General features: G+C 36.2%; 1 protein-coding gene across 4 annotated transcripts in view; it reads right to left on the bottom strand.

Moving 5' to 3' along the window:
- Positions 1–5,111: 5,111 nt before the first annotated feature.
- Positions 5,112–16,923, bottom strand: part of LOC121405704 (serine/threonine-protein phosphatase 6 regulatory subunit 3-like) — a 55,366-nt gene continuing 43,554 nt past the window's right edge. For all 4 annotated transcript variants that reach the window (XM_041596624.1, XM_041596625.1, XM_041596627.1 and 1 more), the window contains 4 exons: positions 15,257–15,347; positions 13,759–14,541; positions 11,333–11,437; positions 5,112–10,665 (listed from right to left, as the gene is read on the bottom strand). In XM_041596624.1, coding sequence (XP_041452558.1) covers positions 10,602–10,665; positions 11,333–11,437; positions 13,759–14,541; positions 15,257–15,347 — 1,043 coding nt within the window. In that variant the 3' untranslated portion in view covers positions 5,112–10,601. The remainder of the gene's footprint in view (positions 10,666–11,332; positions 11,438–13,758; positions 14,542–15,256; positions 15,348–16,923) is intronic.

Below are 16,923 nucleotides of genomic sequence, written 5' to 3'. Positions count from 1 at the left end.
TTATTTATAATAATCATGATAAATAAGTAAAGTTACCTGTATCATTTGTTCATTATGTAAATGAAATTTGATAATTTGGTGAATATTAAAAAAAAAATTACTGAGACCAACACTTATCTGGGAATTTCCTACAATAGTTGTACTTTATGATAAATGTTTTTATTTTCAAATGTCATTTTATTTCTTTTAAAAGGTCTGTTTTTAGAGGTGTATTAGAAAATGATTGGTTTCATTTTATTTGTGTTATATTGATTTCAACAGGAGTTTTATTATTTTCAAATGTTTTTTAGGATTTTTAAAATGTCTATCTTTAGAGGCATATTAGTAAGTTGTTGGAGCTTGTTTTTATTGGGGTTTTATTGATTTGATCAGGAAGCTATTGTTGTATGGTGTCAGCATAAGGTGTGCAGTATTATGTTCAATTAATTGATTCATTAATCAAAGAAAGAATAGTGCCTTATTGAATCTCATTCAAAAGTGTAAAGTTAGGAAAAATTATTTGTTTCACTTTTTCGCTTCTCTTTGCTTTCATTCTTTTCTAATTCTCTCGATTTATGTAAACTTCTGTAGATAACTGTACATAAATAAAAATCATATATGAATATTTTCTTTTTCTGAATTCTGTTTAGTTTGAGCCATACACTTGAAAAATTGGCAATGGCTGAACAAACTCTGCTCATTTCTGAGAAATATTTCGTGAAATTGTATATACATCTTGATTGATAAATCATTACTATTCAGCCTTGACAGCATAATTTCTCTTATGTAATCATCTCTTTATTTCTTGTGAAATATTTATAATCACAATCATGAATGTCTTATTTTCAAATTGTACTAATTCGTGGCATAACTCACATTTTTGTTTGGAAAGAAATTTCCAGGGGTTACACACATATGTGTACCTTTAGGAATGGGTGGGAAATAGATTTTTTGCTGAAAAGGCTTCCAGTTTTTGTTTTAAAAGTATATTTTTAAATGTTTGCCCAAGATAAAATACAATTGAAGAAAAAAAAATCTACAAAATGATATTCTACTGTGGATTACATTGTATTGAATTGTAAATAAAATGTATTTCCATTAGTATTGTAAATGATTTGTCAAACGTCTTTTTAATTCAATTTTCGAAATGAGTTGTGTGTCTGGAAAGTATACCAGTCTAGAAAGAAGTATGTCTAGGGGGGTGTTGCAAGGACATATTTGCAATCAATTGCAAATATCCGGTTGTAATTTTACAATCGATAGATCGATTGTAGCTGTAGCCAATCAGATTACACTCCTTTCAAGGAGATTAGCAATGAAATGCAAAGTTGCGATTGATTTGACTTGCAATTGATCGCAAGGTTATTGCAACACCCCATAAGAGGGAATCAAGTGGAAATATTCTAAAAGAAATAGACATGTCAAAATAGGAATTTCAAACAAGTTGAAATTAATTGGTTTCTCACATAATGGAAGTGACTTCAATATTATACAAATAACGAATGATTATGGGTGCAACAATGGACAGAATAGTTCATAAGGTGAAAGATGAAATGATCCATTCTACGAGGTGTAGCCGAGTGGAATGGATTGTTCTGTCCATTGCATGAATGAAAAAACATTCATTATTGGGTTTTATATATGACACCTAAAAATTGATTTTTTTTTTTTTAATATGAAATTTATGAATTTCGATGCAAAACATGCTCCTGCAGCACGAGTTTGGTCTGTTGATTGTTACATCATTACAACATCCGCACTGGAAAAGTGAGTAGTCCCTGCAGCCTGCGCACATGTAATGGACAAAATTGTAAGGATCCAAAATTGCACGATGAATGGATCTAAAATTGCACGGTTGATGACGTCATTGTAAAATGAATGATTGATATCAAACAGGTGTCATGAAGGTATTGACAGGGAGGGAGGGAGGATAAAAATAATGAGGAAGAGAGAGAGAGGAGGGAAGAGAGAGAGAAAGTAGTCTGCAGGCACAGACCCCTTGGTTTTCACAATACGCGTAGTGCCTAATGCCAAATCTGAAGTAGTCTAGTCTTTACTCCAGACCTGTTATTGGTTAAAGTGTCAGATATGTGTCTGTGCTCGCAGACTAATGAGAGAGGGGGATGAGAGGGATTATCATTATCCTATTTTGATAAAGTTATCAAAGCTATACTAAATTTCATTCAAAATTTCTTGTTCGGATGGACTTGGGTGAAAATTTTAAATGACACCAATATTTATTGACTAATTAACAGTGGCATGCAAAATATCATGGATTCTCTGTCCATGTATACCGTTTCACTTCTAAGCATGTAATGTTTACAATTTCAAGGAATAATCAAATTTAAAGAGATGTCAGTAGATATCAGATCTTCCCATAAAACAAGGACTGTACAGAAATGATGGGTGCTAGTAACTATTAGCAAATCACTTGTTCAAGTGTCCGTGTAGTTCAGTTGCCGTCTTGCGAAAATTTTAGTGGTATTTGATACAAGCTACTTGAAGTTAACGCATTATGTAATTCGAGGGCACTGGTTTGTGAATGTTATGTGTAATTGTATAAGTTTGACCTAAAAATGACCCCGTGACTTCAATTGAATTGCGAAAATTTTAGTGGTATTTGATACAAGCTACTGAAATTAATGCATTATGTAATTCGAGGGCACTGGTTTGTGAATGTTATGTGTAATTGTGTAAGTTTGACCTAAAAATGACCCCATGACTTCAATTGATCCTTGAACTTAAATCAACCTCCAGACTGTAGCATTACAATTACTATGGTCAGAGCAAGCGTTATCTCGTCTGTACCTTGAATAGAGCATGATAATATTATCTTAGTCCGAATGGGGGGAGGGGGGTAAAAAACAGTTGGGTGCGAATTAATGCTTAAATGGTGTTCAAGAAACAATCATGCGCAAATCTCAAAATCATGCCTAGGTCCTTTGATTTAACGAAAATTTGTAGTTGATTTAAATTCAATTGCAATTCCAAAGTCTTGCATCGCCCAATTATGCTTGATCTGGGACTTGTGCTCGACTTGCAACTGAACTCAAGTTTCTTGCAATGCCCCATTCGAGTCGCGCTTAAATTTCCAGTTGCATGCTGCGAATTAGTTAATATGACTGCATGTTAGATATTACATGTATGTGTGCGTTGCCATTGAAGCCTGGCTCTACCATGGAGGTTCAAATGGGCAAACTTAAAGAGAAATTCCAGTAGTTGCAGTAAACACTGATTTCATGAGAAAGTCTGTAAAACCAGGCTTAATTGTCAGAATATCGAGGATCTAGATCTGGTACAGTTACATAAGCTGAACTTTGTGAAATCTTGAAATCTATGCTGAAAAATGTTCACACTGAAGATCACCAACACAGATAGGCACACGTGGGACAGTGTATTAATATTGCTGGAATAAAGACCTGACGGAAGTGACCGAATCCACGCTTATTTTGCTTATTTCTCTGCAATTACCGGTACACAATTTCTTCCTGAATCCTTTGGCACATATTTTTTATTCATACAGACACTTGGGTGGTCATTATATCAGATTCTGTCAAGTCATTTTGAGATCGTTACTAAAACTGGAATTTATCTTTAACTTTTGTGAAACACCCCCCTAAGCACACTTCATTGAGACTAACAAACAGGTTTGGGTCCCAGATGCTTAATTATTCTTTGCAATTTACCAGAGTCCCATTCTCATCTAGTTTCTTGAACTGGTTTCTCTGTAACCCTTTTAGACGATTGCTCATAAAGTAAAAGGAAAATAGCGCCAATTGAGATGTTAAAGGACAAGTCCACCCCAACAAACAGTTGATTTGAATAAAAAGAGAAAAATCCAGCAAGCACAAAACTTAAGATTTCATCAAAATCAGATGTAAAATAAGAAAGTTATGACATTTTAAAGATTTGCTTATTTTTTACAAAATAGTTATATGCACAATTTGACACGCAAAGTCGATGATGTCCCTCACTCACTATTTCTTTTTTTTATTGTTTGAATTATACAATATTTTAATTTTTACAGATTCAAAAATAAGGACGAACTTGACGGAACCATAATATGTTAAACAACGGTAATTCCACATGTTCAGGGTGAAATAAAACTTTGTTTCACAGGACAATGGGGAGAAAATTAGAATATTTCACATTTCATATAATAAAATACAAAAGAAATAGTGGGTGATGTCATCAGTTCCCTCATTTGCATACTGACCGAGATGTGAATATAACTGTTTTGTGAAATGAAGCAAAATTTTAAAATGTCATAACTTTCTTATTTTATACCGATTTCGATGAAATTTTCAGCGTTATGCTTGTTGGGTTTTCCTATTTTTATTCAAATCAACTTTTGTTGGGGTGGACTTGTCCTTTAAGGTTCACATGTATGAATTGGCTGTATGTTTAGATTATGTGACAAGGGATACCAGTAATCTTTGCCTCAAACTTTTCACACAGGATATTTGTGAATATTTGAGTAACAAAAAATCAGCCAAGCTTGAACCTTTTGTGACTACATAAATCAGTTTTTCTTAGGCGTAATTCAACTAAGTATACAATGCATGCTCTGTACAACCTGTTATTCGACCTATGGAAAGTGGAAAGCCAACCTATGCAGAATTTTCTTTATTGACATATATGAGCCGACTCATTAATTTGAATTTTGGGCCAAGTTACAGACTTCTATATTTATTTGAAGGTAAAATAAAGTAATTGTAGCAAACAATTATTTCATGAGAAAGCTTTTAAAATCAGTGTTAATTACCAACATTGAAATCAACTTATCTTTGTGAAAGCATGAAATCGTAGCTGAAAACCAATACCTCTGATAACACAAAAAGACATGTGGGACAGTGTATCAATATTGCTTGGAAAAATACCCGACATTTCATGGAATACCATCCTTATTTCGCTCATTTCTCAGCAATTTCACATTTTTTTCCCCAAGAGTCAATTGCCACATATTTTTTATTCATAGTTATACATGTACATACAAAAACTTGGGTGGTCATTTCATAGGATTCTGTTTGAACTAATTTTAAGATCATTACCATAACTGGTATTTATCTTTAAACGTATCTACACACACACACACAAACAGATACAAATAAAACAAGGCGAGACACCAAGTATTAATGGGAAGATGGAAATAACTATTTATTATTTATAACCCTCTTCTGTTACAAGTTTTTATCAACAATACTACACTATGATCAATACTCCTCCGATCTTCCAACAGATCTAAAAGAAAACACAAGATCTGTTTAGTAAAATCATATACATACTTTGTGATTAGCAATTCTCCTTTTCTTTCTTTTTTTTCCTTTTTTATTTTCTATTTGTTGTCACCATCATAACAATTGAATCAAGATAAAGCATGTGTCCATGAAATATTCAAATCAAGTCCTTTATTATTTACCATATACAAACAACCATCCACAAGGTAGGGTGGAAAAAGAATTCTCGGTGAAGATGACAGACTGGTACAACTTTCTCAGAAATATAACATCATTATCACCATGAGAGAAAGAAGGAAAGGGAGGGGCGAGCCACCATTCTTAATTAGATCTTCTGCAGTCCATCGAGAAGATTGAGTGAAACTTGTCACAAGTGAACAATTTCCACACCAAATTCTCGTAACGCTACAGGCACACCAACAAAGCCAAATCTCAAACCTGACCAGTGGCATGGCATTCAAAATAATAGGTTTAAGGAGTCTGGAGACGGCTTTGTTAGTTGATTGCAATGTTTTCTTGCAATGCCCTCTGGTACATTTGATAGGACTTTGCATTGAAATAGCCATCTGGGGAAAGTTTCAGGAAATGTTTGCATCTGAAATTCGCAATTGATTGCAAAGGTTTTCTCACAATGCCCCCCCCCCCCCCCTCAGTATATTTGATAGGACTTTGCATTGAAATAGCCGTCTGGGGAAAGTTTCAGGAAATGTTTGCGACCATTAATTCCACGTTTCAGAAAAAATAGAAATAAGGATCTCAAAAGAATCCAGTAAGAGAAAACATTTAATAAGCACTTCCTGTGTGAACCTTGGATGGCCATGTGAGAGAGAAATGAGAGAACATCCACTATCAAAATAAATTACGATCGATCAAATAGGAACATCCAACAGAGCGAATAGCTGTGCCCCGTTTCACAAAGGGTTTGCAATCAATCACTAAACAGCAATGGCCAATCAAAATCACGTTGCATGCGCATTTCGTTTAAACCACTGCTGAGAACCAAATCAGGCTTGTTCATTTATAACTAGTAATCCATTGCAAAGCTTTGATACAGGCCCCCAAATTACTTTCAGCCATTTACACCACTGCAACAGCTACGACTCCCTTCATGACATACTTCAATATAACACCAATAGCATCAAGCTCAATATTAGCAAGCACTACCCATATATATTTCCCTATACTGCCTCTCAACCTGGTTTACTAGCTATGTGTCAAGTTAGGATCATTTTACCATCCTGTAGCAAAGATTTGTGATCTATAGTGCTCTTTATGATGTTTGAGGGGTTAATGTGCGACATACGAAGGGAAACAAATTCAGTGTTCCAAAAATTGTAAGTTATGCATGAATTTAATGATTTGAAATGTGTGTTAACATGCGATCCGCAATCATTTCACAAGATACAATTAGAACGAGTAGATAAGACATAAGAAAAATTCATACTTGATCACATGAAGTGCTTACCTTTTTTTGCAATTGATATCAAATTACAAGCCCATACAAGACAGAAGGGACTCACTGTACCCCCCCCCCCCAACTTTAATCCTCTTTCATTTTAATCCTGTTATGGTCAAATTTAGAGAAAACTGAAATTCATGCTATGGTAAGATAACTATGAGAATTGTACTGACTTTAGATTCTTTACTAACGGTCTTTTGATTACTAATTTATCTCCCTTTTGACACTACGGGGGTCACGCACATCCCTGAAACCATTTGCAAACTACGTTCCATATTCCCCGAAGAAAGCAACCGTGGTCCACATTTCCACCATTTCTTACCACTGGACAACACTGCTCACAAATATACAAAAACTGATTTGGCCTCCCACTGATTAACGTGTGTGTCCTATGTAAGGACAGTGTATAATATCTAATATTTACAAAACAGTGGTTTCTTCAGAGGCATAAAGGCGCTAAGCGCTGCATACAGTCATTAATAATTAGCGTCTTTATGCCGCCAAACAACAATATATCATTTCACCCTCCTGTGGTTTTAAAAACAATGAAGACTGGAAGTACATTTTATAATAGAATATCTTTTGCATGTATTTCTCTCTCTCACTCGCTCTTGTTTAAAGATAAATTATAAAATTGACGGTTTATGAAAGGAAACTCACTATCTATAACTACTAACCACACAACAAAATAAAAAACGATAATATCCATCAATCAGTCAAAAACTTGCATTTTTCTCACGTTACAAGAAATATATAGAGAAAAATAACCAATCTTGGCGTGTTTGACTGTACTTAAAATGAAAGGACATCTGATGAAATGTATCTTACAAATGTTATAACAAATATACATATGCTCTTTTTTTATCATTTCTTTCAAATGGCACATACACAAGTGATATGTAATAATCGACTTAATGACATAAAAATATTCCTCTTTATTCATGCCATATGATATGTATATTCTAGTAACTATTATAGACTTCCCTGCCAGATAAAATGTAATCATCGTTCAGCATTGGACTACAAACCACGTAAAAAGGTCACTGCTGTCCCCATACTGTGTGTATGGGAACAGTCCTAATCCCTTCATTACATGAGAAAACACTTGGACTGTCCCCACACAGAACATTCAACAGAACACACGCATGTGTCAGGCAGTGAATAGAACTACAGGGGTGTTCACACAAATTAAAATTTTACTGAATATGACGATGAGAAAGTGCCAATGCAAAATCTGATACATCAGAGGGGTTTGGAGTCGATTTCTTTTTTCAAGTCTGTAAATATTGAAAATGATAATTAGAAGGGTAACAGAAATTCATAAATTTATCTGAATATGAACACAGCTTTATTGTCCTGTCCATATATACCTTTCGTGTTTTAAAATATATGTTCACATACATTGATACGGGAAATGTGATTTCCAAACAATAACGCAGATTTACGATAAAATGTGAACACATCTATATGCATGTGTCAACTAGTTGATTAAGTGCACATGTGAACAGTATGGGGACAGCACATACCGTGTAAAACCAAACACCAAACAGCCATAGCTCAAACTGCATAAATCAAATCCCAGCTGCTTATAAAAAAACACTGATTCTTAAAAAAAGAAATTATATAAATTGCATTGAATTGAAAAATAATGACGACCATTCAATCGCTTTTTAAAAATTAGTTAACAAATCACATTTGGGCAACTGGGGCCTGATGCAGAGAAAGTTGCATTGAAATCAAACACAAATCACAAATGTGTGCTTTTGATTGGTTGTAGGTCAAATTGCGTTTCATTTTCGATTTGTGATTGGTTGCAAGTTTTCGTGCAAAAGGCCCTTGCTATCACTTCAGCATAACCCCTCGACATTCAACAAAACACATTCACAATTATTCAGCATAAAACACAAGTGTCCGTTATAACTAGTTAACATATATTCAAAGCCCATGCGTTAAGAAATCAAATAAAATTTAACACAGAAACAATACCGTTGCTTAAGAAACTTCTGGGCAAAGATAACTTCACACCATCGAACCAAGGATGAATGATCGCCGATTACTTGAGGTAAATATTTAATTTTCAAGCAAATAACAACATGCTTTCATTTCGGCACAGAGTATTCTCATTGGAGTTAGGAAAATAGAAACATTAGCTATCTTATCATAAGGGATGTAGGCAAGGCCGGTCATGAGGCCGTTAGAGAAAACCTCCCATGGACTTTGAACATGTGACCCAGGCCGAGGCCGGCAAAATGTAGCCTTGAGGCCGGCCTAGACTACATCCCTGCTAATTATCTAATGTGAAATATGAACTAGGAATGTAGCAGACGCAGCATAGCCAATCCCCTTCCCCTTTGTAATATGTTACACCATGATTGACAAACCAATTCATCTCAAACAATCATTACCACAAAACTTTGGTGAATAAGAATATAGTTTGATGTCCTTTGAGTGAAGAATAGATTCTATAATACCTTTGGAGCATAGCAAATGAAATAATATTAATACTTGAATTCGCCCAGAAAATGACCTCACAACCTCACAGCTGTTTTATATATTTTTTTTTTCCTGAATGCCTAGAACTCATTGATACATCCTCATCACAAATGAATAATATGATTATGTAAAACAGTATGTTTATTTTGAAGATTTGATATGCTTTACAGAGTTATGTCTGACATGTGAATTGATTTTACAAACAATTGCTTTGGCATGAGATCAGTGTAATAGTGGAAGAACAAAAGAGCCGTTATCACACAGTAAATTCATTTCCATTACAATTAATCTAGGCAATAAATGAGAAGCGTAGTAGTTGATGGTATGACTGATTTTTTTTACAATCGATTGCACATGATCATCAATGCATTGTGAAATCAGTCCTACAATACAATTAACTTTTACCCTTTATGTAATAGGGGCCTCCAAGTTTACATACATCTCACTTACTTTACAGTATTTTGATTTTTTATGAAAATCAATTCTTGGAGTTTTGGGGTCATGGGGAGTGTTTCATTAACATTTCTATCCGACAAGTTGTACTATCTGACAACTTTCATCGATTTTGATTGGCTGAGAAGCCTTGTAACTATAGTAACTACCGGATAGAACGTCCAACAAGTCCTTTCATGAAACGCTCCCCAGAAATTAATTCTGACAACCCATGTGTCACAAAGTCATGTTTGATGGCCCTCCCTTACAATAGCGCGGTACAAATTCCCATTGGAGGAATTGGTGGTCATAGGATTAGAAATATTTCTACAGAAAGTTTACAAGCGACATAATCACATGCTCTGGGGAAAGTATGGTATGTACGTAATGCCTTGTTGAACCCACGGCACAAGGGCTGCGCTTCGCACCGAGCAGCCGAACATACCAAATACCTGTTTGCTTTAAAAACACAAGTAATCCTGTGAGGTATATGCATTTCAGTTTAAAACGAAACAAGTGAAATAAAATGAGATACAAGCAAATACATCTCTCAAAGACAAATAAACATAGAGCATTCAGTAGCATCAGTAATTGAGTGTGAAAGCGTTTTCCAAACGTGAAAATCATAGAAAAAATAAATCTGGATTATTTTTCACACCTGCCGATAATTAAATACCAATAGAAATACCTAAAAGTTGACTATAAAAGGATGTCATAACTACGTCCAGGGAAGTTTGCTCCAAAGCGAGCCTTACCACTGCTCAGAAAGTGACTGGTGCATCGTCAGGAAAATATATCATCCGGTGAGACTAAACATTTGAAAATATGCGGATGATCATGGAAAATGTCTTGCGTATCATGAGCACTGTGGGCATTGATTTCTCCCCTCCGATTGCAACGCTCCTCTCCTCCCTCTCGCGGAGTGGACTGCACCAAATGGCACTGTTGGGTGGATGGCAGCATGGACAGTTCTACATGTATTATGGGGGTGGAGAGTTGTGTCAGACGGGTCCATTCTGAGTTACTGCAGTCACCTGAATGTCAATATTTTCTGACGAATCATTCCTGTAGAAGAGGTAACGGCAAAGTGAAATGATAGATTGTCCAAGGTTGAAAACCTTAAGCAACAGCTCCAGTTCATAGAACAAACCACAGTCATAATATAAACACTGTTATTTACTATACAAATCAGATTAAACATTTTTTCAACCCAATTAGCACCTGGGTGAGAGTGGCAAAGTGTGGATTAACGCCTTGCCAAAGGACGCTAGGCCATGGTGGGATTCGAACACACTACCCTCTGATTACAAGGCGAGAGTAAGAACGGCTACACCACAGCGCTTCCATATTAATACCATTAATACCACATCTAAATACCATGTTAGTAGTCACTGCAAAACAGTTTAAATGTCATAAAACAGAATGCAACAGCTTTTTCATGAAAATGATGCAAGCCTATCACAAAAGTAAACATTCCTGGATTGAATTTACCAAAGACAAAGCAACTAATGCCAACTAAAATGGGCTGAAAGTATATATATTCTTGTGAAACATCAGGATTTTAACCTCTTCTTCAATAGATGTGTGCAGCAAACAATTAAGGAAATGTTTCCATGAAAAATTCTTAATTTTGGGGGTAAGGTGAGTCCTGGTAATGACAAGAAATCACATGTTGGCATCTCTTAATAAATCCAATAGAATTTCAGAACATAAATAATTTATTTAAACTGACCTATTATGTTGAGCGTCCTGGAGATCAAGAGGTCCATTAGGGCTCGGTGAGCTGGGTGATTGTGAACTAGCTCCAGACTTCATAAATTCAGACTTGGCAATAAAACTGAACAAAAGGGAAAAATAATACACAACTATCGTAACCAATCATGAAAAAATACATCGAAGACCCGAGCCCTGTTGCATAAAAGTTACCATTATGGTAAAGTTGCCATCCAGTGATAACTTGCATAGAATCCTTGATTTTGATTGGCTGTTGATCAGTACAACCATGGTAGCTACGAGTGGATGGCAAAGTCACCATAATGGTAAATTTTATGCAACGGGGCTAAGAAACAGCTGCAAATAAAGAAAGTTGGGACAATCGGGGGAGGGGTAGGTGATTAAATAAGAGAAGAAATCCATTTGCAAGGTTGACCCTTGGTACCCATTACAGAAAAGTAACTACTATGCAAACTTAACCATCCACTTGTAACTTCCACAAAATCCTTTACTTTTCTTGGTTGTCGAGTATCTGACTACAGTATATTGATGAAGAGGACAACCTACTTATAACAGTGCCTAGATTTAGTTTCCACGATGGGATCTAGGGGGGTTTACAAAAGTATTTTGAGTATTTCCTTTTGATAGAAATAGCAACAAATGTTCATCAAGCACAAAAACTAGCACCTGTTGCATAAATTAAACCATCAATGGCAATAACACTGGTAGCCAAGTTCAATCAGAAGCAAATCAAAATGCAGGGTTCCCAGCTCTTCAAGAAAACAAAATTCCCTGATTTTTCCCTGATGAAGTTTAAAAACTTCCCTGATAACTATTTAAATCCATTCCCAGTTTCGCATGTTTTCTATGAAAGTTGTTGCAGTGAATTACATGTATTCTCAGTACAAAAACAATGTAAAACTAATTAGTACCTCCATAACCAGTCATTCAATGGAAATTGTTTTGATATGCAACAAAATATAACAGAGTCTGACTGACTACCGTGATCAAAATTCCCTGATTTTTCTCTCATTTGAGGCATTTTCCCCTGATTTGAGGTATTTTTTATTACATACCCTGATTTTTCCCCCGACAGGAAAGAAGTAAAATAATTTCCCCTGATTTCGCTGTTGGGCTAGAAACTCTGAAACCAAGCTGCCCTATGGAATAATCTTTGAGTGACAAACCATTGAGCGTTTGTGTTCTATGATAGGGCCGTGAGATATCACTTCCTACTTATTTAATAGACTGGGCTATTTCGACGCCTAAGAAGACTGGGGGGGGGCTGATTCAGCCCCCCCCTTATGATCTCGGCTGTCGATCGCGACGAAAATTGGCACACGCGTTACCCATGGCATTATCTACAAAACTATAACATCAAATTCTGCAAAAAATCTCATGTCTCATTAATTATGCTAATTTATGCGTAAAATCACAAGTTTGCTCTAATTAATAAAATAATGCCCCTGAAATGCTAATTTTTGTTTCACATACTCTAGATAGGCATCTGATCAAATTGATTTTTAAAAAAATTCAAAATCACATTTATTTTCTTATGTATTCTATTGTTTTCTAAATTTCTTATGTATTTCTTTGTTTTTCGACTTTTTGTTTTTTATTGTTTTTTCAATGGAAATTGTCGGGGACTTTATTTTAACCATAAAAAATATAAAAATAATTGATTTTAAGCAGTAAAAGGAAAAATAATGATACATTTATGAATTTAGGCTAAGAACACTATTTGCATTGGATTTGTACACAAATTCACGTTTTTGAGTAATTTGGGGTCTGCATGCACTTACGAAATGTTGCGTAATTTTGGAACCGTGTACCCGGGTTCACAATTTTGGTGTCAAAAGTTGCGCGAGACTTGAAAGTAAAAAGTCAGCGAGCCACGCGTCCAAAAAATTTCGCGCGGCGGATTTATCACGAAAAATGTCGAGGGGGGGCTGAATCAGCCCCCCCCCGTCTTTTTTAGGGTTAACACCTAGTTCCCACTGCCACGATTCGTTCCACGATTGAAATCGTGGTCTTAATCGTGGAGTAATCATAGTGATCGTACCAGGGCCGTCTTAAAATGAGTTACAATTGATCCGATCAATCTCAATCCATTGTTAACGTCGTAATGTCCTTTGAAAACAAAGTGAAGCATACTGAATTGTCAAGAAAACAGTGAAAGTTTCAAAGTATGAATACACGTCATTTCTAGAAAATATTTTTAACATGTATTTTTACATGTTGACGTGCTGGCTTTCCATAGTTGCATTTGAGCAGATCGATCGCAAAGATTTGTAAGATGGGCCCCAAATCTTATCAAATATTGAAGGCAGTCATGGCAGTCATGATTGAAGAGGAAAAATTTCCCAATCAGCTACGAATGGCCAATCGTAACGGATGCACGGCAATGGGAACGGGGTATTAGTACTAATTTTCTACAGTCTTTACCTTAGTTTATCTGAAGTGTCCCCTTCTGGTGATAAGTTAGCATCATTGTTGATTAGATCTGAATGAACGTTATTGCTGTCCTGGTTCGTCGTTACCGGCGAGATCGTCACAGCCGCTTCCGGACTGCTGTCTCCATCGACGGGCGATGTCGTCGGCGACGAAACCTCCTCACTGAGCTCCATCTTCAAATCTGCCTTGATGTTGATGCCGACGTCCGCATTTCCGACGTCGTTGACCATGGCGTGATTACTCAAGTTCTCGACGGGAGATAAGTTATTTGGATCCGCAGCGTTGCAACCCATGGTGGGTATACACTGTCCGGGGTTCGTATGAAGCGCGGTGTTGCTCATGCCGCATTTCTCGCTAGGCAAGTCCGTGTTCAAGCTAGGGTTCACCGAGCCGGTGCTTGGAGGGACCTCCGCGTGGGAGTTGGGATTTGAATTAGAGAGAGGTATATTCACAGACGGCGAGTCTTGACTAGAAATAACTGGTGATGCAAGGCTACTGATCACAGATACTTGATTACTACTAATATTAGAGTCATTCTCAACTATAGGAGCCGTGTCCGGCTGACTTTGAACAGGATTACTAACAGGTAGGTCCATTGGAACTTGCTGGGGCTCAGCCGAAGCTGCATTTGTTAATGGTCCTTTGGGATCAGATGAACTACTAACTGCATTGTTTAAAGTTTGGTCGTTAGACTGCTGGCTAGGTGGATTGTCCTCCCCTCCTTGTGATATCCTGTCGTCAACAGAAGATGCTGATGGTTCTACTACCATTGCCCTGTGAGATGACGGAAGGAGTGATAGCAATTACTGTCAGGAAATGTTTTTCTATCCATCAAACCCTGAGAAATCAATATACACACAGGGCCATGTTGCATAAAACACTTACTCTTTATATATCAATGTAATTTTGCCATTATATGAACTACCATGGTGAAGGTGCTCAGCAGCCAATTAAAATTACTGTTTTATGCACCAGGCCCTGGGCTGTCTTACAAAGGGTTACGATGATCCGATCAATCACAAGTATATAGAAATCCATCAATGTCATAATTTTCTCAATGTCCTTTGAAAACAAAGAGAAGCACACTGAAAACAGTGAATGTATGAATATACATCATTTTTAGAAAATACTTTGAACAAACATGTATTTTAGATGTTCACATTGCTGGCTTTCCATAGTTCCAATTGATTGGATCACCGCAACTCTACAGGCTCCTGATCTGAGAATGATCTTTACGACAATGTTTCTTTTAAATAACAGTATTTGTTTTCATTTTAATTCAAACTGAGTAAAAATATACATAAATACCATTTGCACAAGAATCACAGTTGCATTTTATAAAAATGTTTTAGGAAAATTTGTGATAACTGGCACAAAATGTCGATGACAAAGTTGCAATTGGACAATTAAATACAATGAATTCTGTTGCTTTCAATAATTATGATAATTTCATGTGGTAAGTTTTGTGAAACAAGGTCCAAGTACTCACTTTTCTTCTGATTGATCTTGAAGAGCTTCTGTAGAAGTATTGGGTGATGCTTCACTAACCGTTGCTTGCTCAGAAGAACTACTTGATACAACTGGAAAAGAACACACAAAAAATGGAAGGATTTAGACTAACAAAACAAATTTATTGGCCCGTATTCTAAAGTCAGGTTCAACTTAGACCATGGTCTAACTCTGCTAAAATTATGGGAAGCCAAAAGTGTCAAAATTTTTATTATGTTTACTGTGCTCTTTCCTGATTCATCGATGGTGGAGACGATTTGAGAGCCAAATGAGTTGAAATATGATATCTCTACCATTAGTGATTTATGTAACAATTGGCTATCCATACTTAAACCACAATTTAAACCTGAGTTTAAGTTAAACCCGACTTCAGAATACGGGCCATTAACTGCATAAAAAGTCTGGAGAAGGGTGATAACAACATGTTATTTCATGTTGGGCCCACTTTTTTATAACCAAGTAACTACACTAGGTAGATAAAATATCATTATGGTAACTATTTAGATCATACAAACGAAATCTGCCTTCACTTTTAGAGCCATATCTCTATAATCCTTTGGACTAGAAGAAGCATACTGATCAACTCAATAAATCGCCAAATTTGAAACCAGAAAAATTCTATTGTAGGTGATTGATGGCTAGAAATATTTCAATTGATATATATGTAAATAAATCAGATTGACACCTGTTGCCCCCTCCCCAACCAATTTCAGGGGGGAAAATTACATGGGACTCAGGGCAATTTTGCCCCCCAAATGCCCCAAAAGAGCCCTTGAAAATCTTTTGCAATGTCAAAGATTATCCAATCTTGCAAATGCTGCAGATTCAGCTTGTTAAGTTGTAACAAGTGGAATGCCTCTGGCCGTCTCACCTGCATCACGCGGTTCAAAATAGCAGCAGTGCTGACTTTGAATACTACTCTAACTCGCACAAGATGTTCAGTGATACATGGTTACTCTTATGTCCACTTTTATGAACTAGACCAATAAACTTACAGAGATATGATGGTTATTCAACAAAAAACCCCAACATGGCCAAAGTTCATTGACCTTACATGACCTTTGACCTTGATCATGTGACCTGAAACTCGCACAGGATGTTCAGTGATACTTGATTACTCTTATGTACAAGTTTCATGAATCAGATCCATAAACTTTCAAAGTTTTGATGGTAATTCTACAGATACACCCAATTCGGCCAAAGTTCATTGACCTTTGACCTTGGTCATGTGACCTGAAACGCGCACAGGATGTTCAGTGATATTTGATTACTCATATGTCCAAGTTTAATGAACTAGACTAATAAACTTTCAAAGTTATGATGGTAATTCAACAGATACCCCCGATTCGGCCAAAGTTCATTGACCCTAAATGACCTTTGACCTTAATCATGAGACCTGAAACTTGCACAAAATATTCAGTGATGCTTGATTACTATTATGTCCAAGTTTCATGAACCAGATCCATAAACTTTCAAAGTTATGATGGGAATTCAACAGATATCCCCAATTCGGCCAAAGTTCATTGACCCTAAATGACCTTTGACCTTGGTCATGTGACGTGAAACTCATGCAGGATGTTCAGTGATACTTGATTAACCTTATGTCCAAGTTTCATGAACTAGGTCCATATATTTTCTAAGTTATGA

Source organism: Lytechinus variegatus, chromosome 19, assembly GCF_018143015.1.
Source record: "Lytechinus variegatus isolate NC3 chromosome 19, Lvar_3.0, whole genome shotgun sequence".
Classification (NCBI taxonomy): Eukaryota; Metazoa; Echinodermata; class Echinoidea; order Temnopleuroida; family Toxopneustidae; genus Lytechinus; species Lytechinus variegatus.
Note: the sequence above shows the minus strand (reverse complement) of the source record. Positions and strands in the feature narration are given on the sequence as shown.